Here is a 25,819-nt window from a genome sequence, read left to right on the forward strand (position 1 = left end):
GGGGGCGCGGGCTGGGGCGGCAGCCGGAGCGGCGGGGACGGGCCTGGCGCCGGCGGCGGCGGAGGGGGCGCCGCGGGCGGGCGATGTGAGCGCGGCGCTCTCGGCAGGTGAGGTGCGCCGGCTGGGGGCGGCGGGCGGCGGGCGAGGAGCCGGCGGAGCGGGCGGGGCCGGGGGCAGCCCTCGGCTGCTGTCCGGCTCCCTCTGGGCGCGGCGGGGCGGGCGCCTCCGCGCCTGGTCAGTCCGGCGGGCCGGCGGGTGGGCGGGCGGCGCGGGCTGCAGCCGAGGCCGGGCGGGGTCGGGAGGCCCGGCACCTGCTCTGGCCAGGCGCTCGCCCCGGAGGGGCCAACAGTGTTCGGCCCCGGAGTCCGGACGCCGCTGGCGGGGCCGAGGGTCGCGCGCGGCCAGCTGCCCCGGGCTCCCCAGCCTCCACCCGGGCGTCTCGGGATCCCATGCTTCCGGGCGCCTTGCCCCCAGGGGCGCTCCCCCTTTGTACGGGGAGGCCGGATGGTTGAGTGCCCTGGAGAGCCTGGCCGGGCCGCGGGGTCGGCGCTGCCGGTGGCTGCAACGGACCCCCTGCCCCACGCCACCGCCTTTCTCCAGGTAAACAGGCGGCGGCGCGTCCTGCTTGGCTCTAGACGTCTCCATGGTCACTCTCGCCCTCAGTCGGTCCTGCCATTACGGAGGGCCGGGCTGGGGTTAGCCTCGGGGTGTAAACAGTGTCGTTCTAGCCTGGGCGGCTGTGCTTTAGGGCGGCACTAGTCTGGGAGTTGTCTTGAGGCTTTCAGCAAGCCTCTACCATGCTGGGCCTCAGTTTCCCCATCTGATCAGTGAGGGTTTTAGATTAGCTCTCTAATAACAAACTATAGATTAGCTCTCTAAAGACCCTTGTGGGTCTGCCAGTCTGTATGTGTCTGAAATTGGAAGGGCTGTCCCTGGGTCAAGACACTGGGCAGTTTCACTGAAGACTTTTTGCAAATGTGGACTTTTTAGCCACTTAATACACTTGGTTTCAGACAGGCTTTAAAATGATTCCCAGAAGTGTTTCTAAACCTTACCTTAATCATATTTCATCCCTTGTTTTTGCCCCTAGTAGTAGTCAATCACATCCCGCTGAGTTTTTGCATGCAAAATGTTTTTTTGTTTATATTTGCCCATTTTCTCTTTGTTCCTTAGTCCAGGCCCTCTTTGCTTCACATCTGGATTATTGCAACAGCTTCTTAGTTGGTCTGTGACTTCAGAAGTCCCCCACTTCCCCCCTCCTTCCTTTATGCTAATGCCAAACTTAATATAGGAAGTCAAAAAAAGAGTTGAGTGCTTGCTTGATTATTAAATGTCAAGATGCTGTTCCATGTGGTGGGGGAAAGTACTGGAAGACCCATAGCCTCCAAGCAGCTTTACACTGGGTGCTGAGGCTTTACCTGTGAAAAGGTAACTGAGTGATGAGACAGGGCTGTGTGCTGTAGAATTAAGAAGAAGGAGAGATGGAGGTCATTGGAGGCTGAGTGGTCAGGGAAGGCTTAGCGAGGAGGCAGGATTTGAGCTGGCTGTTAAAGGATGAGTAGGACTCAGATAGGAAAAGAGAAATCAGGCCCAGTGATCCAATGGAGTTGGGGAATAGACCAGTCTCCTTGTAGGGAAGTGTTCATATAGGAAAGGGAATAGGAAGAAAGATTGGTTGGGCCTTGTTCCTGAAAGAACTTGAACACTAGGCCAAAGTTAAAACTATTCTAACGGCAGTGGTGAGCGGCAGGAGACTAGGGGTGGTTTGTGATAATTTGCAGGAGGGGAAAGGAGAGGCTTGGGGCCAGGAGATCAGCTAACAGGCCATGGCACTGAGTAGTGTCCTCTTGTCTGCCCCATTGTGTCCAGCCATTGCCCACCCTATTTTTTTAAGACTGTCCTTGGTTTGGCCCCTCCCCACCTACCTGAACCTATTCCCTGCTGCTCCTTCTCCTGTCTGTCCTCAGCAGAAGCAAGTTTATGACTGCCTCTAGGGCTTTGCTCCTGTTCTTCCCCCTTCTGAAGTGCTGGCCTCCTTTTTCTTCTCTATGTAAATTCTCCATTTCACTTCCTTCAAGCCCCTGCTGAAGATATACTTCCTCCAGAGGGTGTTCCCTGACTGCCCTACCCCCATGCCTTTGTGGCACTCACAATCTAAAGCTCAGGATTCAGCATTTGTTCCTTGGTTATTGAACTTGTTCTTGTCCCAGCTGGAGTGGGAGCTTTTTGAGGGCATTGTGTCTTAATACTTCTTGTGGAGCCCTGGTGGTATCTAATACGGTAGCCGGACTTTTATAAGAGATACTCAAATACTTCCTGATTCTTGTTGGTAAACAACTTAAAAAAATTTTTTTTTATTTCCCTCCTTTTTAAAGGGGAATCTGTTATTAGTTACCAGCTTTCTCTGTTATATATCACTTATGTCTAATGCCATTCAAAGTGGATGTTTTCCGCTTTCATTCTTAGAGTACACAGAGCATAAGACGAATCTTTGAAAGATTAAAAAGTTTACTTTTGATTATGGGAAAGAAAAAAAAAGTCATGTAATTCTTCTGTTGGAGACTGTGGGGAAAGAATCTCAGCTTTGGAATCAGATAGGCCTGGGTTTGAATCCCAGCAAGGCTACTTACTAGCCTGTGAACTTGGGCAAATTGTGTAATGTCTCTGAGCCTGTCTTCTCATCTATAGTGTGGGGATAATAAAATCCATCTCATAGGGTTGCTAAGAGTTAAAAAAAAAAAAAAAAAAAAATATATATATATATATATATGAAGGAGGTAGCAGAGTTTGTAGCTCCTATTAACTGCTCAGTACATTTTCATCATCATCATCAGGTATACATTTATCAAGGTGGAGAAATGAGTTGTGGATTTCTACATGTCTCTGGATCCTTTCAGTTGAAGCACTTGTTGAAAATGTCAGTATCCTGAATCTAGAATGTTTTCTTCCCATTCATTTTCATGTTACTTTAGTTGAAATTCTGCTTCATGTTTTTTCAAACTTAATTGTGTCCATTTAATGTTTTATAGCTGACTGCTGAATTTAGCTTAGTGAAGGTCATCAACTGAATGCAGTTTTAATATCTAATGGTTATTTTCTGGTTGATATTGATGGCACGGAAAACCTCACGGAAGAAAGCAATTCAAGGTGAGCTTTTCTAATCCTTCTGTCCTAAGAGGGGGGACTTATGTTTCCCAGGCCCAGTGTCCCTGGAAATGCCAGCAGTAAGCAGATGAGATGCCACTTATTGACATTTTTGAGTTCTTGGCCTTAAGAAAGCTTACTCATTCCTTTACCTGAAACCTACCTTTCTCAGTTGGGATGAATTCATGAAACATCTATTTACCTGCTTCATAGACAGAGGTAAAGAGATGTTTTTGGACAGAAAGGACATCATGCAGAAAAATGGCTGCAAACTACTCAAAGTACAACACAGTGTAAACCCTTAATTATCATTGTGTTGGTGTAATGATACATCCTTAAATGAGAATTCTCTTCCCAAAGATCAGTAAGAGTCTGGCACCAGTAAAAACCCTGCATCTCACCAGTGTGCCTGAATTAAAGTCTTACCGGAGATAAGAAATCCCACTCAGGGTATTGACAAATCCAGGTTCAAATCCTGGGCAGTGACCTTGGTTTGGGAAAGGTTCTTCGTTTCCGTGAGTTTGTTTCCTCATCTGTAGAATGGGGATAGTTGCGCTGTCTGTGTCAGAGTGTTGTCATGAAGTTTCAGTGAATAGGTGAAGAGCTTCCTTAGCATATGGTACACAGTAGGAGTATAACTGTTAGTCGTTCACATTGCAGGTGAGGTTAAAGAGGCCATCCCTACCCATCAGGACAGCTCAGAAGAAGCTTCTGATGTTCTGCATTGACTGAAAGACAAACCCCACTGTCAAACCAAACCATACTCTCAGAATTAGTGTAACTGAGCAGACTTGGAGAATGTTAACGCCTTGGTAGGAAATCTTAACAGTTTGGATAAAAATGTTCTTTCAGGCTCACATGAATTAATGCAGTAAGAACTCTAGACTTGTTTTCTTTTAAATTAGGATGAGTGCTTCATGAATATCCATCACGGAATGCCATTTTATTTATTTTTTTCGTGCATTGGGTTTCAGCAGCACCAGAATGTTTTATGCAGCCCTGGTGTTATTCGGCTGCTGCTTTCTAAAGGATTAGATTGTAATTCATGACAGCTCAAGTTTAGTTTTGATCTAGACCCAGGCAGAAATACCTAGAAAAGTTATTTTTATATAGTTGTTACTGCTGTTACCATGCCTGCTGTCCCTAGTGCTTCCATCTGTGGTCTTTTTCATGACTTTTTGTATGGAATGGAAATTAGAGATCTGAGGTCTTCCGTGCCTGATAGAGGAAGCCGAGGTTGAGTTGTGGCTCTGGTGTCCACAAGTGACTGAGTCCGGCAGGTGCAGATCTGGGTTTGGAATCGTGAGCATCTTGATTGAGAATAATGGGTACCGCTGGTGCCTTAAACCACTACCAGATTTGTAACCTTGCTTTCTTAAAAGTGTCACTGGATATTTTTAAATGAAGCGGAGCAAATTAGAGTGTTTATGGGTTACATGGGGATGAGCCACGTTGCTAGATTTTGGCCGCTGGAAGGGATGGTCTTGGGTCTTCAGCAGGAAGAATTGAGAGCTGGGGGTGTAGCGATGGTGGCAGCCGGGGATTTTAAGCCCCCAGCTTGGTTCGGGTTGAGTCAGCTGACGTGTGCCAAGAGCCCCTCTCTGCCAGACACAGTGCTGGGCTCTGGGCGCACGGTCCCTGCCCTCAGCCCATGGCTGAGAGTGTGTGCTCAGCAGCACGTTGCCAGTTGCTTGGATGTTATGCTTGTGCTTTTGTTCCAGTTGTTGTTACGGGGAAACACTTCCAGGGTTTTCCCCAAGAATGTTGTAGAGGGGACTGCAAAGCCCATGTGGGTGTTTGCCCAGATGGCATTTAAGTGTCCCCTCTCTCATCTTCAGGCTCTCTTCAGAATGGGTTAGCAGCGCGGGAAGTTATCACTAGTCTACATTCTGGTTTTCATTGTTCGGTTCCCTTACAGCTTTAAAAGAAGGCCCGATGCAGAACCTTATTAATGACATGTTGTGTTGAGGAGAGGGCTAAGTGTGGGTGTTACCTTGTTCTTGTGACCATGTTCGAGTACCTCTCATAGAAGCAAAGAGCAAAACTTTTCTGCTCTCAGCTAAACTTCTTTCTGTTTCCTCTCTCATCTTACCAGATCAGTTCTCAGTACAATTTTTGGTTACTTCCAAATCAGCATCTGATGTTTCCGTACAGCTCCCCCCGCCCCGCCCGCCTGCCCCTTCCCACTACCTGTCAGACAGCTCTACACAGATACCCAGTGGGCAACCCAGACTCCTCTTGTCTGAGACTGAACTCACTTGCCTCCTAGAATGGATAGCATCCTGCAGTCTCCCAAGTCCTGTTGAGTCCTTCTTTGGACTCGTATTCAAGTTGGCAGCTGCCAGTATTGAGTTAGGGTTTTCTAATCTTGTGTTCAAGGCCCTCCACGTCCCGACGGTGGTTCTCCTCTTTGCCCTGTCACCCCTGGAACCTGGGCCCCAGCCACTACTCCAGACACCTTTCACTCCTTTATTCCCTGCGCCTGCCATCCCTTCTGTTTGAAGTGTTCTTTCTGTTCCATTTGAAATGCAAAGCCCTGTTCACATATTACTAACACCAGGAAGCTTTCCTTTGTTCTATTTTGATTTTTTTAAGAAAGTCTTTTTGGTCAAAAGTAATCAGTCTTGTCATTGCTCCTCATAGTTCTTTGTTTCTGCCTCTATAATTGTCTGCTTGATACACTAATTATCCACTTGCAGCTTATCTTTCTCTAGATTCTTTGGTTTACAAAATTATATATTTTTAGGTAGACTCTTACACATGTCTTAAAAAAACTTTTGGTGAGAATAATACAGCTATGTGATAAAACATTCAAAGTATAAAATGAAGCCTGTTTCCCTTCCCTCTCCCCAGTCCTTAATCCTCATTCCCAAAGTCACTGTCATTAATAGTTTCATGTGATTCTTTCCAGAGTGGATACAGCACTGTATATTTATTCTTTTAAGAAAAGTACAAGAAAAGAATCCCACATATGCATACATAATTGTTCTTTATCATGCTGGTTTGGGCTAAGTAATAGAATGCTTTTTATATTGAAGCATACTGATCTCTCTATCCGTATTAATGGCTGTGTAGTGTTTCACTGTTGATTTTTTGTTTCTGTTGTTGTTGTTTTGAGCCAGTCTCCTCTTGATGGATTTTGAAGTTCTCCTTCTCTATCTTTTTTTTGTTATAGCAAATAAAAATGCTTAGTGGGCATCCTTGTTACATATATCCTAACATACTTTTGTAAGGACTGTATATTTGTAGGATCGATTCTTAGCAGTTAATGGTGGACCAAATGGTGAATGCCTTCTGCATTTAATCGATCTGACCAGGTTATCCCTTAGGATTACAGTTGCCAATTCTTTTTAAATATGTGCAAATCTGATGGGTCACAACTGGTATCTCATTTTTTCTTTCTCTAGTTCACATGTGTTTAGTCATGAAGAAAGCTAAACATCTTTTCATGTGTTTTTGGTTATTTGTCTTTTCTTTTTCTGTGAAATGTTAATTCCTTTGCACCTTCTTCCATAGGATTTTCTGTGTCATCCCAGTCTGATTGGTTTATAATATAAGTTAAGGAATTTGGAACGTAGCCCATTGTCAAATGCGCATGTATTTCTCCTCAATATGTCATTCACTTTTGGGTTTTGCAAAGGGTATTTTTTTGTCCTATTTGTCAGATGTATTGGTCTCTGCCTTTGTGGCTTCTGGGATTTCTGTCATGCTTGGAAAGACCTTTATGTCATTATTATAAATAAATTCATCCATGCTTTTTTTCAGCTAATTTTGGTGAAAGTCAAGTCTTAAAAAATATTGTCATAAGAACATACTCGCATTAAATGGAAAATAATAGGACCCTCTTTCCCTTCCCTGGTGCTAAGAAATCGGTAAACAGGCAACACCTTTGAAGACTCATGTTGCTTCCCTTAACTGTGTTTTCTTTCCTTTGAGCATCTAGCGTTGTCATGTGGGAGGGCAGTCATTACCTGTTCAACCTTTTGCTCAAACTCAGTGGGAGGAGCAGGGTGAAAGGAAGAGCAGAGTATTGATTAACTGGTATATCTCTTCGCCCCTGTCAGGATCAGTCCTGTCTGCTAGACTGTGGCTTTGCTGTCTTTGCGAGGTAGCTTTTTTATTCTAAAGCTCCTTCAGGTAAAATGCATTTGTTCTCAGTGAGCTTTGGAACCCAGATTAGGGGTAAGATTCCCGTGTTGGATTTCAGAACGGTCTTGTCCTGACGCATGGGTGTGGTGAGATGTTCTGTAGCTTTTTTGGGTGGGATCTTGTGGAGATTTCAAGCAGCTTTACTAACTAAGCCTCGTTGTCATGTGCTCTTGCATCGGATCTTAGTTTTCTTTTCAGAGCACACATGCATGTTTATCTCTAGGACCCCTCTCCTGATCTCAGGTCTGTGGGAGGAGCATCCCAGGCTGACCTGACAAAGACACAAGCAAAGGCTTGTGGCCACAGTGCCTCGCTGTGGAAACGTCCTCCCTTCTCTGGTTGCCCAGTGGCCTTCACTTCCCAGCGTGCATCCGTTTTCTTCCCGAACCTGCTCCTTCTGCACTCCTCATGGTTCTGGCCTACCCCTGGCCTGCTGCTGGCCTTGCTGCTGGCCTTGGTGCGTGGTCAGTCCTGGATGGCCCCTCCCAGTCTGCTCTGGCTTTTTGAACACCAGTCTCAACGCTGCTTAGAATTCTGTTGAACTTGGGCTGAACCTGTGTCTTGGCAGCATCTGCTCTGTGACTTCCACCTTTAAACACCAAAAGGACCAGTTACTTGAGCCTCAGGCCAGTGGTTTCTAATTAATTGAGGCTGTAGCATGAAGATGGCTGTTTATTTAAAGGGGGTAAGGGTGCCTGGGTGGCCCAGTCGGTTAAGTGTCTGCCTTCGGCTCAGGTCATGATCTTGGGGTCCTGGGATCGAGCCCCACTTCGGGTTCCCTGCTCTGTGGGGAGCCTGCTTCTCCCTCTCTCACTCTGCCTGCCACTCCCCCTGCTTTTGCATGCGCGCTGCCAGGGTAAGGGGCTCTGATGGGGAAAAGCTGTGCAGGTGGAAGGCATACTATTCCTCAGCTGCAGAGCCACCTGGGACCTCTCCCCACCCCCCAAAAGCCCTTCTCTTGGAGGTTTTGATCTAGGAAGAAGGTGCTGTAGTAAATTCCTAGAGCTGAAATTGTTCAGTCACTGGGGACATGCATTTGTAATTTTGATGGCTATTAATAAAACACCCCCTGCTCACCCTTCTCCATCCCCTTCCTCCTCACAGAAGCGGTAGGAGCCCTTGGCAGCATTAGGGGGACGTTTACCACTTGTCCCTGTCCCTTTCCCTGGCCACCACACTAGGACAGGAATGTATCCTAGGGCAAGCTTTCTTCTCATCCTGCCTTTTCCTCAGCTCTTCCTGACTTCTGCTGGTCCTGCTGTTCCCCGACGGTAAATTAGACAAGGATCAGGAGTTACTGTGTAGGAAGTGTAGATGGGCAGACTTTGCAACAGTCCTGGGAAAGTTAGCCTCTTGGGAGTCTCCGTTTCCTCATTTCTAAAATAGGGGTAAAAGTACCTCCCTCGGGGGAGGGCAAGAGGATTCAGGGAAGTAATGCCTATAAGTCCTTTATGACATGCCTCGCCTGTATCAAGCATTCAGTCGGTGTTGGTCATTGATGATGATGATGATGGGCTTTCCCAAGGAAGGGAGAAGGCTGAAGGGTGTGGGAGGTGGCAGTGACCTCCTTTTATAGTTGTTGAGGCTTGTGTGGGGGTGGCTGGCCACAGGAAGGGGATGAAGGAGACCAGTGTCAGGACCGCTCCCGTCAGATGTGGTCCTTCCCAGTGTGGGCAGAGTCTCACCAGATGACCTTGGCAGACACTGTGTGTGGGGTGAAAGCTGCTTCCAGGGGTTGAAAGTATTCTCCCATTAAAGACATTAGCAGAGCAGGAAGTGTGTGTGTCCATTGGTTGAGTGAGCAGAAGAGGACTATGAACAGGTTGAGGAGCTGACAACTAGCAGCCCCCTGCAACTAAGTCCTTACCACGTGTGCTTTTTTTAAAGAGGTATTTCACCTTCTTATCCAGAGTGTAGTCTTTACAAACAAACAAGCGGAAAAAGTGTTGTTAAAATAAGTATTAATGAAAGAAAAAAGTATTAATGGTATCGAAGAAAAACGTCTAGCTGATATATGCTTGTTTTTTAAATTCGAAAATAACAATGGAAATATCTAGTTTGGGGATGGCTTCTTGCTTAATATAATGTGACAGACCTGTGATTAATCTGCTGAGTTAAAGAATACTGATTCTGATGTATTTAGTGAGAGGAATAATTAAATTCGTTAGTCTTCTGAAGCAGCTGCAAACTTAGTCGAGATGAAAAACTAATATATAAATCACTTCTCTGCATTATCAAAAATGATTTTCATTCCCACATCTGAGTTGGGAGGAATCTGTGGTAAGCCTATATCAAACTGCAAGACTGGGAGCCTTATTTGTCTTTGAATTCCCTTTGTTTGTGCATGCAGAAGATTGAAATTGAATATTTCCTATACATGTAGAAAAATAATTTAAATTCCCAGCCAGTATGCCATTTAGTGATTGCAATTAAATGTAATATTTGCAGTATATAAGACAAAAGGCTAATTTCCTTAATTTGCAAAGAGCTCTAACAATTCAATAAAAAATGCAAATACAGGCAAAGGATATGAACAGACAGTTCCAAGACAAGTTTAGACAAATTGCCGTTAAACATGAGAAAAGATGATCAGCCTCACTTATAATTAAATGAAAGCATTTCAAAACCATGAGATGCTACTTAAACTGATCAGTCTGGCAAAAGTGAAAAGGTGTAATGCTCATTATGGGCAGTTATGGGGGGACAGGGACTTCATGTGCTATTGGTGAGGATAGCTGCCACTGCCTTTGGGCCACAGTTGGTATCAGTAGAAATGAGCCCATGATCCCAGCAAAGTCTTCTGCTTGGAAGAAAAAGCATGGCTATTTAAATTTTTTTCCTGTTTAGGGTATTAACTGGGGCCTGGTTAAGTACATTGTAACACAGCCTTCCGTGGAGTACTCTGAAGTTGGAAAAGATAATGAGGTAGATGAGTTTGTGCTGATGTGGGAAGATTTGAAGGTGTATTAAATACATTACCAAAAAAACCAGAATATAGAACAATTTATGCTGATACGTATTTATAATTTTCTCTGAAAGAACACTGAAAACTTATCAGTGATTACCTTTGGGAAGAGGAACTGGGGAAGAGCTTTGCTATTCATTTTATATCTTCTGTACTAGGATTTGAAGTTTGTGTGCATATATTTTATTTTAAAGATAGAACTAATGAAACGTTGACCTAAGTTAAGTGTAGGCCCACTGACATTCTGTGCAGGGGAGGAATCAAGATCTACAAGAAACCAGTGAGGAGCCCATGTTGGGAAACTGCTGATCTAGAGGAGTGGGTGATCATATGTGAACTTGATTGTCTCTTGAAGAGGTTCTGACTTACTTTACCCCCGGACCATTAGACCTGACAAATCAGGTTGTTGGGTGTAGAACTTGTGATTCATTATGCCTTTTGCTCCTTTAAGCTTGGTAACGTGCCTAGGGCTGAAGTTACCTGCAGATTCCCTCTGTGTTAGACTTTTAGAAGCCTCTTACTCTGGAGTGTTGCTTGTTAGCAGCTCTAGGCAGAGGGCTTTGAATCTCATTGTCACAGCCAGAAGGAGGTGTTAATGTAAAGGAGAGGAAAGTGAAGCACTTCCTTTCTCATTTGCAGAAAACTGGAATCCCTCTCTTAGGTGTTAATCATGGTCTTTGGTTTTTCTCTCCAGTGATTTTCTTTCACGTGTAGTTCTCTGCTTTTCTTCTGAGAAGATAAAAAGCCACGCAGAGAAGGAGGAGGCCTCACCAGGAAGCTAGATTCAGTTGTAGACTATTTCAGAAATGCTTCCTTGTTTGCTCTTTTCTGCTGGTTTTTGCCCAGGACTGTGCATCTTTCAAAAGCCTAAGCCCACCTTCCTTTTGCCCCTTAATTCCCAGAGTCACTGTTTACACACCCTTGTGTCATGCCAGGCAGTATCTGTGTTTCTAGAAGGCAGTCTGGTGTAGTTAGGGCCACAACCTCCCGAGTCAGACTAAGTTCGTCTTTTAACTGTGGGGCAGTTTGGCAGTATCTGAACTGCTTTTCCACAGTTCCTTCATCTATAAAATAGGAACAATCATAGTATTTCCTTCACAGAGTTGATAAAAGGGTCAAATGAATATATATAAGGTGTTTAGCACGAGGTAAGTACTCATTATATGTCAGCTTTTATACACATTCAGTGCATGAATTTCCCTCATTTAATCATGACTGCGATTGTGTTGGGCAGTAGTTCTTCTGAGACCTTTTCTAGGTAGGAAATCAAAGTTAACTGACTTGTCTAAGATCATATGGCTGTTTAAATGTTGATTGTTATTATTTTTATCAGAAAGTGGCAGAGCTAGGATTCATAGCCAAGTCTACCTTCAAAGCCACCATCCTGTCCCCTAAAAAAAAAGTCTCTTATAGCTAACCGTGTTGCTATGGGCCTAGCAGCCATTGTGCTGAGTGCTTCCTACCTTTTTTTTTTTTTTTTTTAAAGATTTACTTATTTATTTCTTTGAGGGAGAGAGTGAGCATGCATGCGCGCATGTTTGAGCACAGGGGGAAGGACAGAGGGAGAGGGAGAGGGTCCTAAGCAGACTCCATGTTGAGCCTGAGGTGGGGCTGTGATCTCACAACCCGAAACCAAGAGTCCGGCTTAACCGACTGTGCCCCCCAGGCACCCCAGTGCTTCCTACTTCTGCATACTTGTATTCCTCATAACAAGCCACGGGGGCAAGGACTGTTATTCCCATTTTCAAGATAAGAAAACTGAGACTTGGGGCGCCTGGGTGGCTCAGTTGGTTAAGCGACTGCCTTCAGCTCAGGTCATGATCCTGGAGTCCCTGGATCGAATCCCGCATCGGGCCCCCTGCTTGGCAGGGAGTCTGCTTCTCCCTCTGACCCTCCCCCCTCTCATGTGCTTGCTCTCTCTCATTCTCTCTCTCTCAAATAAATAAATAAATAAATCTTTAAAAAAAGAAAACTGAGACTTGGAAAGTTTATGAAGTACCTCACCCACGTTTTACAAGTGGAAAGCAGGTATCATTTGAACCCAGATCTGACTCCAAATTCATGACAATTTTTATATGATCTTTTCCTATCTTTTAAAAACTGGATGAGGGGACACCTGGGTGGCTCAGTTGGTTAAGCAGCTGACTTCAGCTCAAGTCATGATCTCAGGGTCCTGGGATTTCAAGTCCCACTGTGGGCTCCTTGCTCTGTGGGGAGTCTTGTTTCTCCCTCTCCTTTTCATGTTCTCTCTCTCTCTTTAATAAATAAAATCTTAAAAAATAAAATAAAAACTGGATGAGGTATCCTAAATTTTTTTTAAATGTTATTTTTTTTTTTTAAGATTTTATTTATTTGACAGAGAGAGACACAGCGAGAGAGGGAACACAAGCAGGGGGAGTGGGAGAGGGAGAAGCAGGCTTCCCGCCGAGCAGGGAGCCCGATGCGGGGCTCGATCCCAGGACCCTGGGATCATGAGCTGAGCCGAAGGCAGATGCCCAACGACTGAGCCACCCAGGCGCTCCTAAATGTTACTTATTTTTAATGATATATTCAGATAGTTTAGAAATATGTCTAAAAAGATTCATTGAAAGCTAATAGGGCTTCCAGCTACCCTGGAGGCAGTAGAGGTTATCTGTTTTTGTGCATCATTCCAGAAACAGTCTGCGCATATCCATGACGTGTATATATTGACACAGCAGTGTGTGTGTGTGTTTCACAGTGCTTTATACAAACACCTATATACCCTTCTGCACCTCACCCTTTTCCTTCAGCAATATACCATGGTGATTATTTCATCAGTATGAAAAGAGCTTCCTTGTTTGTTTTTTCTGGTTGTACAGTAGTCTTAAATATGGATGTCCCGCAAGTTATTAACCACGCTCCTCTTGATGGGCATGTAGTCTATTCCGAATCTTTTGTCGTTTCGTCCAGTGCTGTAGTAAATTCCTAGGGCTAAACTTCCTCGGTCATGGAGCATGTGCATTTGTAATTTCAATGGACATCACTAAAATGCCCTCCAAAGTATTGGCTCATTTTACACCCCACCAGCAGCGTCTGTCAAATTATCATCGGCAGGGATTTTAAGACATTTTTTGTTTTACTTTTTTTTGTCATTCCCAAGTAATAAATGTTCACTGTTAGAAGTACAGAAAATACAGGAAAGTACGAAGAAGAAAGTAAAAACATTTTTAATCTTACATAATGTAACCATTCTGTATATATCTCAGTATTATTTGTATGTATATTTAATATCTGTATATACATACATAATTTTAGAAATATCCTACTTTTGTTGTTACCTGATTTTTTTAAACAGCCTTACTGAGGTATAGCTTACATATCATAGAATTTGGTCATCTTAAGTGTACAGTTCAATGATCTTTAGTAAATTTATGACATTATACAGCTATTACCATAACCCACTTTTAGACCATTTCCCTCACCCATAAAGATCCCTTGTGCTCATCTGTAGTTGATTTGTTACCTGATTTTTTGCCATGTTATTACATATTCATTCAGCAAATATTTACTGAGTGTCTACTCTGTGCCAGGCAGTAATCTGGATGATAGTTTATAAAACAGATAAAAATCCTTGCCCTCTTGGGGCTTGCATTTTATAGAGCTAACTTTGTATTCTTCCTTAACATCAGTTTAAATAATGACATAGTATTCAGTATATGGGTGTGCTATGCTTTAATAATTTCCAAGAAGGTGGACATTTCGGTTGTTTTCATTGTTTTGCTGTTGTAATTGAATATACTTAGGGATAAATTCTTGAGCCTGTATCCGTGATAGAGAAGAGTGCAGTCAAGAGAAATGCCTGTCGTGAGGCTCTTGTCATACTTGCGTACCAGGAATACAGGAGAGCGCCGCAGTCCCTATAGCGCTACCAGCTGGGTTTAAATCTTGCCAATTTGAGAAAGAATTTTGTCTCATGTTAATTTTTATTTGTTTGTTTATTGATGTTGTTAAGCACTTTATCTGTGTTTCAAGACTATTTTAATTTCTTTTTTTGAAGCATCTGTTCATAGTCTTTTGCCCATTTTTCAATTGTTAAATTTGCTTTTATTGATTTATAAGAGTTTTATACTTCACCATATGTGTCGTATTTTTCATAATTTGTCTTGTTCATTTGTTTTTGGTCAAAAGCCATTTTTTAGATGTGTAAAAGGTCTTCTGTAGTTAAATCTCTGTTTTTCCCTCTGGTATCTGTCTTTGTGTGCTTAGTAAGACCTTCTCTAGAAGTTTTTTTGGGGGGTATGTGGTGGAGAAGGGCTCTAACTTTATATATTCGTATTATCCAAGCAGCCTCTCTTTCAAAAATTCTTACTTTTTCACTGATTGGAAATGGCCCACAGGGCCCATCTGGTCTGACTTCCACCTACCTTGACAGCCTCATGAGGCCTCTGTCCTTCCCCTTGCTCCTTCCCCCAGCTGTACCACAATTCTCTAACACCTCTTTCCTTCCTGCTCAGGCTCTCCTCTCTTTGTGTCATTCCTTTTGTCTGCAGCACCTCCCCACTCCCCATTACAAAAGATCTCATAGCCCTTGTCATAGTTTATAACAAGAGAATTTGAGCTCACCTGGACCCCTTGTGCCTGGTGCGGGGAAGAAGACAGTATATACTCACAGTGAATGAATTCTAGCGTGATCATACATTTTGACATCTGTATGTTTGGCTGTTTTTTTGTGGTGTTTTTTTTTTTCTAAAATGTCTTCAGTATTTATTCTTCTAGATCTACACTGTCCACAGTGTGGTAGCCACTGGCCACATGTGGCTGTTGAACACTTAAGTGTGGTTACTTCAAATTGAGATGTGCTGTAAGTGTAAAAGACACATCAGATTCCAAGAGTTAGTATGAAAAAAAATGTGAAAGGTCCCATTAACTTTCTAATAACCTAGTTATTATAATGAGTTATTAGAGTACTTAACTAGGTTAAGTAAAAATGTATAAAATTTTAATATTTTTATTGTTAATGGAACTGCTAGAAAACACTACACAGGTGGCTGGCATTATATTTCTGTTGGACAGCAGTGTTCTAAGATGAATTTTAAAATCATTTTGTGAAGTCACTAAGGAAGTACTTCATTGGACTGCATTATAGTCATAAATTAATTTTGGGGGAAAGTGTCTATAGCATGGAATCTTTCTGAAGCGTGATATGTATCTTCATTTATACATGTTTTTGTCCTTATTAAAGTGTTACAGTTTTCTTCTTGTAGATCCTATTTTTTGTTTCTCACCTAGGTATTTTATAGTTTCTGTTACTATTGTTGGTTGTGACTTGTCATTATCTTACCTAACTGGTTTTTTATGTAGAATAATTTTTGAAACGCTTCATTTGCTAGTTCCTGCTTCTAAACAGATTTGTTCCAGTGATTCCCTTGTGTTTTCTGTGTAAATAGTCCTGTCTGCCTTGAATAGTAATTTTACCTCTTCTTTTTTAATGGCTCTGTGCCTTAATTTTCTCTTGTCTGTGGCTTTGGCTAGAACTTCCAGAACAATGTTAAGTAAGAGAAGTGATGGGCAGACAACCTTGTGTCCTCCTAGGGACTAACGGGAATGCCTCTACGAAAGTGTTTACTGGAGTGTGCACCAGGGAACACTAATTCTTGGGAATATTTACATGTGTACCTTGAGAGAAGAGTTACACGCTTAAATGAGTGTGCAAACTGCTGAGTTAAATAGAATTCTTGTCTGCAGGTGGGTTATTATGCTAATATATTGTATAATCCCTAGGAGGTAGGGATATTGAGTCTAGCGCATGGGCTTGTGTGCTACTAAATACATTTTGGGAAATGCAGATATGATGTTTCCTTTCTAAGGATGATGTTGCCATTGGCTTTGCAGTAGGTACTGTTTATTACATTAGGAAAATATTCTCTTCCTATTTTTTCCTTACTTTGAAAAGGCATTTAACTTTCTAAAATCCACTTTTGGCATAGTTTTGATTTGGCCATATGGTTTTTCTCCTTTGACTTACTGATGTGGCAGATTATATTTATACACTTCCTAACATGTAGCCATCCTTACATTTGGTCACAATATATTATTCTTTTAATAGGTTATGTTTCCGAGTATTTCCTTGAGGACTTTAAAATCTCTTTACTTAGGTAAAGTTGACAGTCGTCATCTTTATCCTATTCACCATCTTCTGGTATCAGATTTATGCCATATAAATTGAGATGCTTTAATTCTTTTTTTTTTTTGAGATGCCTTAAATGTTTCAGCATGCATCTAAAACAGTGTGAACGGCCTGAAGATCATTTATGCTTTGGCACTTCTGTTTCTTTTTATTTAATTCTGCCAATTTATGTTATTCTAAAAATATGTCCGTTCCGTACAGATTTCAAATTGATTTCAATCATAAATCTAGGATAAATAAGGGCACAGTATTCCTCCTTAACTGAAATGTTTTAACTCAGATTCTGACATGATAAAAAAAATTCTGGTGTGATCTAGTCACACTAACTGGTTGATCCTTTCCTGCGGGCGTCAGATTTAATTGCACGTTGTTGTGTCTTATCATTTTAAATTTTCTCTGCAATTATATGCTGTTCTGTATTCATTACTTTTTTGCTTTCTTTGGGTCTAATTGGTTGTTTTCTGACCTCTTTGATTTCATTTATTTTTCTTCTTTGTTGTTTAATGATAAAAACTTTTAAGGCACTGACTTTCCCTGTTAAAATTTATGGTTTCAAAATCCTCAACATTTCATTTTGAAAAATTTCAAATATACAGAAAAGGTGGATTTTACAGAAAACACCTGTATACACCCACCATCTACGCTCTACACATTCCTGTGTTTGCTTTATCACCTATATATCCATCTCTTTTTGGGGATGCATTCTCAAGTAAGATGAAGACCTACTTAAACTTTACTCCTGAATCTTTCTTGCTGCAGATTTGATGTGAGTTTTCTTTTTTTCTAAAGAGTTTTATTCCTTTTTGATTTCCTCTTTGATTCAGTGCTTGTTCAGAAGGTGCTTAAATTTCTATTGGTTGAATTTTAACCACTAAAATATAATTATTAGATCTGATTTTGTTGTGTTTTGGTTAGAGAGTGCAGCCTAGGCTGTATCCACTTCCATGGTTATGAGCGATTTGGTGCCTTGGGTTCTTGTGAAGGGCAGCCAACCTGTCCAAGGTGTGTGCGCGCGCTGTGAGCACTGGTGGACAGTGATATGCTTGTGATATGTCCATCACTCTTGGTGCTTGTCCTGTCCAAAGCTCTTCACTGAAAGGGTCAGTTGCCAACCCCAAAGGATATAAAGGCGTGCAAAACTGAAGGGGAAAAAAACGCACATCAAGACAACTCAGATTCTAAGCTAAAAAGGGTTGAGCTCCGTTCCGTGTATCCCGTGTGCTGTCTGCTTGAAAAACACCCATTGGAAACATACTAATAAGGCAGAACTTTTTTAGACGAGTTGGCATATTTTTTACAAAGTATTCCAAATCCTCGGAAGTAGGTGAAACAGGGAAATATTTTTCCTAAAAGGATACCAAATTCTCAATCAGCTGAGAAGGCCCTGCTATCTATAACATGTTATAATTTTGACGAAGATGCACGTTAGGCAGCTGGGGCGCTAGGCTGATTGATCTTTAGGTTATCTGACTTGAGGTGAATTGACCAAGACCAGTGGGAGACTGAAAATAAGCAAGAGGAAGAATGCCCAGGTCGACCCTCGGAGGCCCAGCAGCTGCAGTGGTGGTGGTGATGGTGGTGGTGTGATTTTTGCAAGCTTGTGTTTATGCCACTTGTACTGAGTGAGGAGTCACTGGTGAATTGTGAAACTCTCTCTTTCTGCAGATTGCGCTTCATGTCAGTAGAAATGGACAGCAGCAGTTTTATTCAGTTTGATGTGCCCGAGTACAGCAGCACTGTTCTGAGCCAGCTAAACGAACTCCGCCTGCAGGGGAAACTATGTGACATCATTGTCCACATTCAGGGTCAGCCATTCCGAGCCCACAAAGCCGTCCTCGCTGCCAGCTCCCCCTATTTCCGGGACCATTCAGCATTAAGTACCATGAGTGGCTTGTCAATATCCGTGATTAAAAATCCCAATGTGTTTGAACAGTTGCTGTCATTTTGTTACACTGGAAGAATGTCCTTGCAGCTGAAGGATGTTGTCAGCTTTCTGACCGCCGCCAGCTTTCTTCAGATGCAGTGCGTCATTGACAAGTGCACGCAGATCCTGGAGAGCATCCATTCAAAAATCAGCGTTGGAGATGTTGACTCCGTGACTGTCGGCGCTGAGGAGACAACCGAGAGTCGTAATGGAGTTAAGGACAGCAGCTTCTTTGCCAACCCGGTTGAGATCTCCCCTCCGTATTGCTCTCAGGTACGGCAGCCCACCACGAGCAGCGACCTTCGGATGGAGACAACGCCCAGCAAAGCTCTGCGCAGCCGCTTACAGGAGGAAGGGCACTCGGACCGAGGGAGCAGTGGGAGCGTTTCCGAGTACGAGATTCAGATAGAGGGGGACCATGAGCAAGGGGACCTGCTGGTGAGGGAGAGCCAGATCACCGAGGTGAAAGTGAAGATGGAGAAGTCGGACCGGCCCAGCTGTTCCGACAGCTCCTCGCTGGGGGACGACGGGTACCACACGGAGATGGTGGACGGGGAGCAAGTTGTGGCAGTGAACGTGGGGTCGTACGGCTCCGTGCTGCAGCATGCCTATTCCTATTCCCAAGCAGCCTCACAGCCAGCCAGCGTCTCCGAAGCTTTTGGAAGTTTGAGTAATTCCAGCCCGTCCAGATCCATGCTGAGCTGTTTTCGAGGAGGGCGCGCGCGCCAAAAGCGGGCTTTGTCCGTCCACCTGCACAGTGATCTGCAGGGCTTGGTGCAGGGTTCCGATAGCGAAGCGATGATGAATAACCCCGGGTACGAGAGCAGTCCCCGGGAGAGGAGTGCAAGAGGGCACTGGTACCCATACAATGAGAGGTTGATCTGTATTTACTGTGGGAAGTCCTTCAACCAGAAAGGAAGCCTTGACAGGCACATGCGGCTCCACATGGGCATCACCCCCTTTGTGTGCAAGTTCTGTGGGAAGAAGTACACGCGCAAGGACCAACTGGAGTACCACATCCGGGGCCACACCGATGACAAACCATTCCGCTGTGAGATCTGCGGCAAGTGCTTTCCATTCCAAGGTACCCTCAACCAGCACCTGCGGAAAAACCACCCTGGCGTCGCCGAAGTCAGGAGTCGCATCGAGTCCCCCGAGAGAACAGATGTGTACATGGAACAGAAACTAGAAAATGATGCATCGGCCTCAGAGATGGCCCTAGATTCCCGGATGGAAATTCACACAGTGTCTGATGCTCCTGATTAAGATGGTAACGAAGTGCACCCAAACAAAGCACATTAATCAATGCATATTTGTGATTTGCTTTGTTGTAATCTTTGGTTTTCCCAACCATCTGGAAATCTCTCGGTCTCTTGGCAGTTTTTCGAAGGTTTCTGGAAGGAACACTTCATTGTGTTTATCCTTTCCCCCTGCCCTCCCCCTCCCAAGGAGCTCAAAGCATGAAGGGCAACGTATCCAGGGAAAACACAGGCTGACAGTATTCCTCTTTGGCTGAACTCTTAATCCAAAATCTGCCAGTGATTTAGCTATGCCAACTGGTTGACCCTACATTCTCTGCCAAGAGGCATACTCTCTTCGTTGTGTGCACTCTGGCACTGGTGCATTTCCATGGAGAGAGACCAGGATGCCGTCAGCTGATACAAATGGGTAACCTTTTCTAATTTAAAATTACTTCTAGGGGGTAGTTAGACAATTTATATATATATATATAATAAAGCGATTATTATATATATAGTATATATACATTCTCAAATTTGATTTTATTCTGGTTGAGGTGAATGTACGAGGAATATATAATTTAATACAATGTGAACAGGGCTTTTGACTCTGTCTCGTCCCTACCTGATGTTAGGGTTTTGCCCCTTTATTTCCCTTACAAAAGAATGTTCATAGGTTTTCATATATAGTAATCATTGTGTCCAAAAGCAAGCAAAGCAAATCACAGTGTTCATAGCTCTGCTTCATAACAAGTACATAAACCAAATGCCATAAAATGTATTCAACTCTAGTTGGAAACCGTTTGGAATTTTTGTTCGTTGTCCAGTAGGTAAGCTGGATGACCCGTGGTGCTGACCTTTTTACATATTGTAGTGTTATATTAGCCAACCCCAAAGGAGCAGTGGTTTTCAATGTTTTTACTGGCTTACGAATCTACCTTCATTCCGTACTGTAGAAACATACATACCAGGTAACTAAATCGAATCACTCTACCATGAGTTAGTACTCGCACTAAAGGAAAGGGATTTGTAGTTCTGTCTACAAAATTCTCCAAGCAGTGTTGTGGGTTTTTTTGGTTTTTTGTTTTTGGTTTTTTTCCCTCTCTCTCTCTCTCTCTCTTTTCAAACAGCTAGTTCAGGTGCACAGCAACTTTTCTACATGCAGTTCCCAGGGAAACTGCAGAACTTGGAATTTGTACTTTTTGTAAAGATATACTCTATGGGAATTGCAAGCAATATCTCTATCTTAGTATTGTGTGTGCTCACGAGAGCAGTGGCTCCCCCACTCTCAGTGTTTCCTGCTTAAAGAAACCAACAGTCCAAAAGCCCTCTACGATACTCTGTGTGTCACCAAATCTGTGTGTGTCACCATTTTTTTGGTCACGTGGTGCTATTTCTATGTTCTGTATCTTTTAGGTCAGTATAGTTGTAGAAAATGTGAAGTCTAACGGTCATAGTGAATTACAGGTTTTTTTTCCCCTCTCTTGAGTTTGTAGCTTGAAGAGAGACCTCAAAATCATGCGCTGGCAAACACATTACTGTACGAGAACACGCCTGAGTCCTATTTGAGTAACGTTCTGTGAGCGCTTTAGGAGATGTCTTCAGTTCTGTGTTTTGTTTACCCGTGTGCTCCTAGTAAACCCAACGGGCTTGCCGAGATTTCTTCGGGCCGTGAACTCCCCCGGAGGAGTCTCGTCAGCAGTCGGACGGCGCGTTTGTGCCGCAGGCCGCCCGCGGAATCTCTGCGCGAGAGCCTTGGCCCTGAGACTCGCAGCCCGTGTGTCTCAACGGGGGAACAGCACAAACCACCTAAAAGCAACACAGACACGGGAAAGACCAACCTCAGAGGCTAGGAGTTAAAGGAATGCAAAAATAGACGTTTGCTGGTTTTCCATGCTTTTTTGGCTCTTAAAATAAATACCAAGAGTGGCGGGGGTCCGGGGGGCGGGGTGTTCCGGGGAGGTTTTTGTTTCGTTTCGCTTTGTTATTTCGAGAAAAGAAAACCATCCGGGCCCTTGTGTGTGATGGCCCCCGGGGGTGGGAGCCGTGCGGTAGCATCTCGTTGGCACCCAGGATCTCTCTGTTCCCGTGTGAGCCGCTGCGCCACGCGTCAGTGTTACGACGGACAGATCACACTCTAATCCTGCTGCTCCCGAGGAGCAGCTTTTGCTAAATCGGGTATACGGTATGCCTTTTCCTGTCAAACTGCCTAAGTAAGGGGTGCGTTCTCTCCCTGAAGCACTTGCTCAACTCCTGTCAAAGCCGCGTGCCTCAAGGGGAGGCTGGACCCCAAGTGTTTACCCACTTAAATATGTTCTGGGGTTTCAGGTAAATGTTTGTGATTTTTTTTTTTTTTCCTTACATGAGTAAGCTTGGTTTTGATTTTTCTTTTCAAGAATTAAATGCAAAAAATTTGTGTGGTGATACAAATTAAGTTTGTGACAAGAAATGCCCAAATCAAGGACATGAGAGGTCAGGCTCAGGGAAGGAACCTCCTTTTCACTCAGGCTTGGGGCCTTCTGAGGGGTCTCCAGAGCATTCCGTGATAGGTGAGACAAGTCAGGAGGGGAGAGCACTTGGGGCAGGTACCTCGAATATCCTAGTTCTTGTCATTGTGTCCGTCTTAACCTTATTTACATGGAGTTCTTTGTATTTGTCAATTTGTTTAACTGGTTTGAGTTTACCAAAGAGTGACTTATCCAAAATTGTCTTTGACAAAACTATACATTGCTTTGATTGTACAGTTCAGGTTCAGACATTGTAATGGGACTGTTAAGGGGCAGAAAATTGATTGAGTTTCTCTCTAATAACCATGATTCCACATCTTGCAAGTTCCACTTGCCTCCCATTCATGTTGCTAACACTTTACCCTTTCCACTGCTAGCAGTGTTAAGAATGAATTCTCAAGCCATAACCCAGTACTGTAAGGTTCCACAGGGCTTCGAGGAGGCAGAGCGGAGGCCAGCGCAGAGCTGGGCAGCCTCTCTGAGCGAGCACGCCGTCGTGCTTCTCAGTGTGCGTGGCGGGTGGAAGGTTAACTCCATTCAGATCGGGCAGCAGCAATTAATTGTGCCTTGTCACATGAGGACGTGCCAGGAGGATGAACATGGCCACAGAACAGAAACATTCTCTCCCCGAAGGTCCCTTCACGTCTCCGCAGACGAAGTTCGCTGTGTAACTCCTGAGAGCAACTCTTTTTGGAAAGCAAAGTCCCGATTTCTGTACAGTTTTAGGTTAGATGTTTCATTTATAACAAATGCAAAAGTCAATTAAGATAGAAGTGATATGTGAAGAAATCTTTTACAGCAAAACATATCCTGAATTCATATAGGTCTGTTCATAATTGAGTCTCTTCTCGAGCTACCTTTCCCAATACGTAGACAATGTGAAGACAGTGACGGCGTCCTTTCTAGGTGTTTCACCTGTTACTACAAACTGTGAAAACAAAGGATTTTATACTTTTACTAATGTTTGTGGTTTTAAACAGTTGTTTTCATTCTAATCAGTTCTCTCCCCTCTAATTTCTACTAAAGCTGTAAATACATTTAGAAATTATATTTGTAAATACAGCATATGAAGACAAGTTAATTTTTTGGTCAGTGGAAAGCCTCCCAATTGGCTCTGCCTTGGCAGTTTTGTTTTTTTGTTCGTGTGTGTGTGTGTGTGTGCGCACGCGTGTGTGTGTTTTAACAGCAGAAAGGATACTGTCGGTTCACTGTTAAGCAGAATATACTGTAGAACTAAATTGATAATTTTCCAGCTTCCAGAGCATGAGTAGATGTCTTTTCTCATGATAGCAGTTATAACCAAGTCTTTGTTTTTCCCTTAGCCCAGACCATAGGCCTGCATATCTTTGTGTGTGGTTTTTGTTTTTACTTTTATTTTTCCAGCCTAGACTCTAGGAAGAACTTGCAGGAACACAAAACAAGGGCTGGGGGAGGGGGAGGGGGTGGGAATCATCTACGTGAATGAGCTTTACTTTAAAGAAATCAATGTATTTTATTTTAACAACTTTTTCTATTAGTTACTGTGATTTTTGTTGTTGTCTTTGTTATTGTTAAATTCTGTAATGGTTTCCTGTGAAGCCTCCACTGAAAGGGACTCAAATATGCAACACCTAAACTATTTTCCAAGGGCACACGCCCCTTGAATGGTGCTTCTAGACTGGTCAGGGTTATTTATTAAATTTTATATATGAAAGTATTGGGGAATTATGTAAATTCTTTATATGAAACTATCTAGTTCATAAATCATAGATTTCATATTACTCAGTGCAACTGAACTGAACGTTCAGAAGAGTCATTCACATTGTTCCAAATTTGTAATGGTTGTCGCACGTCACATACGTCTTCTTCAGTAAGTGCCAGAGTGTTTCCACTGTTTCTGCCCGGTGCTCGACTTCTCGGCCCGGAAGAGGACCTTGTTTTCCCTGGTTCCCCTCTGGGCCTGGCACACAGGGCTCCTGTAGTTCTTGGTCAAGTCCTGGAGCGAGCCCTGCCGCAGACGCAGTAACCAGACCTCTTGCTGCCCCTCAGTGACAAGTATGCTGTGAATTCAACCTTTGGACTTGCTGCCCAAGCCTTTGGTTGCTGCCCTGACTATAGTAAGAGGTAAACTTACCTGGTTTCTTTGAGAATGACCATTTTCCTAATGTGAAAACCATCTCTCTCACCACTTTTATTAGTAGGGCTAACATTTTTTTCCGTTATAAATGGTTGAGCAATTTGAATGACTTAACACAGTGTCATTATCTTGCAATATAAACTGGTAACCTCACAAGCCCACACTTCATCACCATATGAAGTAAATGAAGCTAGCTAAGCGGATGCTGTATCAACTAGTAACTTGCCATTAAGGATTATTTTATAGCATGAATTTAAGACTATTTATTCAAATGATATTTTACTCTTGTATTCATTTTGTTTTAGATTTGTGACATGAATATTTCAGTGCTGCTTAATTTTGTTCTGAATTCTTGTTTCTTGCTTGTAAATGGCTTTTTTATGGTATAAAGTCAATGGAAATTGCTGTTTGTAAATAAAAATGCTGCTAGAGCAAATGGGCTGCGGCCTCCCTCTGTGTTTGCCTCTCCAGCCTCCCTGAGCCCCACTGGCTCTACGAACGTCTGCCGTGTCATAATTTCTGTAACCGCTGTTTTTGAGAGGGGAGGATTTCATAAGAAGCTCTTATGCCACCCTAGTGCTGGGAAGACGACAAAGGAGCAGGTGTATTTCTATATACCTCCCTCGGGTGTGGCGAAGACCGATTGTCAGGGGCCCCCCATGTGCGCACAGTCTCCCCTAGAAAGAATCGCCGGTGACGCCTGTCCCCACTTGCCTGCAGAAGCTCCCCCTTGGCTCCCTTGAATGTGCCGTGTTTACTCCCGCCACGGAGCGTGGCGCTGTACGCGTCGTGTCCGCCGTCTCCAGCTTTCTTCTCCCCGTTAGCCGGTTGACTCGACTTCAGATTTCAGCCTCCCTCAGTCAGGGAGCCCCTGCCTACAGCAGCAGCCCTTCTAGATCGAGCCCCTTCACCAGGCACGGATCGAGCAGCGTGCCTTCTGCCCTTCAGAGCAAGTATTTCAGCTGGTAATTGTATATTGATGAGTGAGATTGTTCAGCTAATGTTTCTCCCTCTAGCCTGTAAGCTTCGTGACAACAGGGATCCAGGACTGTCTCCCTCACCTGTGTATCCTTAGCACAGGACCCGGCACCGCACCAGTAGGGATCGAACGAATGAGCAAATGCGTGTATTCTGGGAGGTTTGAGCGCGGCAGCGTGGCTGGGAAACAGGCAGGGATTAAACTTGGCTCCTAGTCTGCTGGAGCTGCCTGGGTCCTTGCTCCTTACTGGAAAACGGGGCCTCCCTTCTCAGGAGGGCTCCTCTTCAGTCCAGTGGGCAGGGAGTTGGCCCCTCGTGTAAAAGCTCCGTGTAGGGACCAGCTTCAGGTGCTACCTGGGGACGGGGGGACTCGTGAGCCACTCAAGGGCGCGTTGGAGAAAGTGCATCAACTTCAAGTCTGGAGGTCTGGTTCTAGCCGGCCTGTGCCTGACCGTGATCTTAAGCAGGTCCCTCACCCTCTTTAGTCCCAGTTTATCTATAAAAAGATGGAGTTGGGACTCTCAAGGCTCAGATAATTTGTGAAGCAATGGCTTCCCATAGGCTTTCTCCTTAAGGCTGGAAAGGCAGCCGAAGGTCAAGAGTCAGGGGCGTTCCTCTCTGGTAGGGGTAGAGGAACATCCCGAGGGGGT

General features: G+C 43.9%; 2 protein-coding genes across 9 annotated transcripts in view; both read left to right on the forward strand.

The window, feature by feature from the left end:
* ZBTB34 (zinc finger and BTB domain containing 34) lies at positions 1 to 24,627 on the forward strand. Of its 7 annotated transcripts, none has more exons than XR_010407806.1 (4): positions 1 to 107; positions 3,030 to 3,147; positions 18,072 to 19,998; positions 21,058 to 24,627. XR_010407806.1 is itself a non-coding variant. In XM_064579744.1 (4 exons), exon 4 carries the CDS (start codon positions 18,082 to 18,084, stop codon positions 19,594 to 19,596), a length of 1,515 nt encoding a protein of 504 aa, XP_064435814.1. In that variant the 5' UTR covers positions 11 to 107; positions 2,835 to 2,917; positions 3,030 to 3,147; positions 18,072 to 18,081; the 3' UTR covers positions 19,597 to 24,627. The 7 variants fall into 7 exon arrangements, 5 of the variants coding, with proteins under 5 accessions (XP_045739112.1, XP_064435814.1, XP_045739114.1 ...); XR_010407807.1 differs by having other exon boundaries at positions 21,065 to 24,627; XM_064579744.1 differs by adding an exon at positions 2,835 to 2,917 and having other exon boundaries at positions 11 to 107; positions 18,072 to 24,627.
* RALGPS1 (Ral GEF with PH domain and SH3 binding motif 1) overlaps positions 20 to 25,819 on the forward strand; it is a 315,913-nt gene continuing 290,113 nt past the window's right edge. Inside the window, exon 1 of one of the 2 annotated variants that reach the window (XM_064579740.1) lies at positions 20 to 107. The gene's annotated coding sequence lies outside the window, so the exon portion shown is untranslated. The remainder of the gene's footprint in view (positions 108 to 25,819) is intronic. The other variant, XM_064579737.1, reaches the window with a different exon arrangement.

The sequence above is a fragment of the Mirounga angustirostris genome, unplaced genomic scaffold, assembly GCF_029215605.1.
Source record: "Mirounga angustirostris isolate CCGP_5_RB_7025 unplaced genomic scaffold, mMirAng1.0.hap1 SCAF_15, whole genome shotgun sequence".
NCBI lineage: Eukaryota > Metazoa > Chordata > Mammalia > Carnivora > Phocidae > Mirounga > Mirounga angustirostris.

What these genes read in the sequence shown, in the direction of transcription:
- ZBTB34 (XM_045883156.3), top strand. Translation starts at nt 18,082, where the DNA reads ATGTCAGTAGAAATGGACAGCAGCAGTTTTATTCAGTTTGATGTGCCC.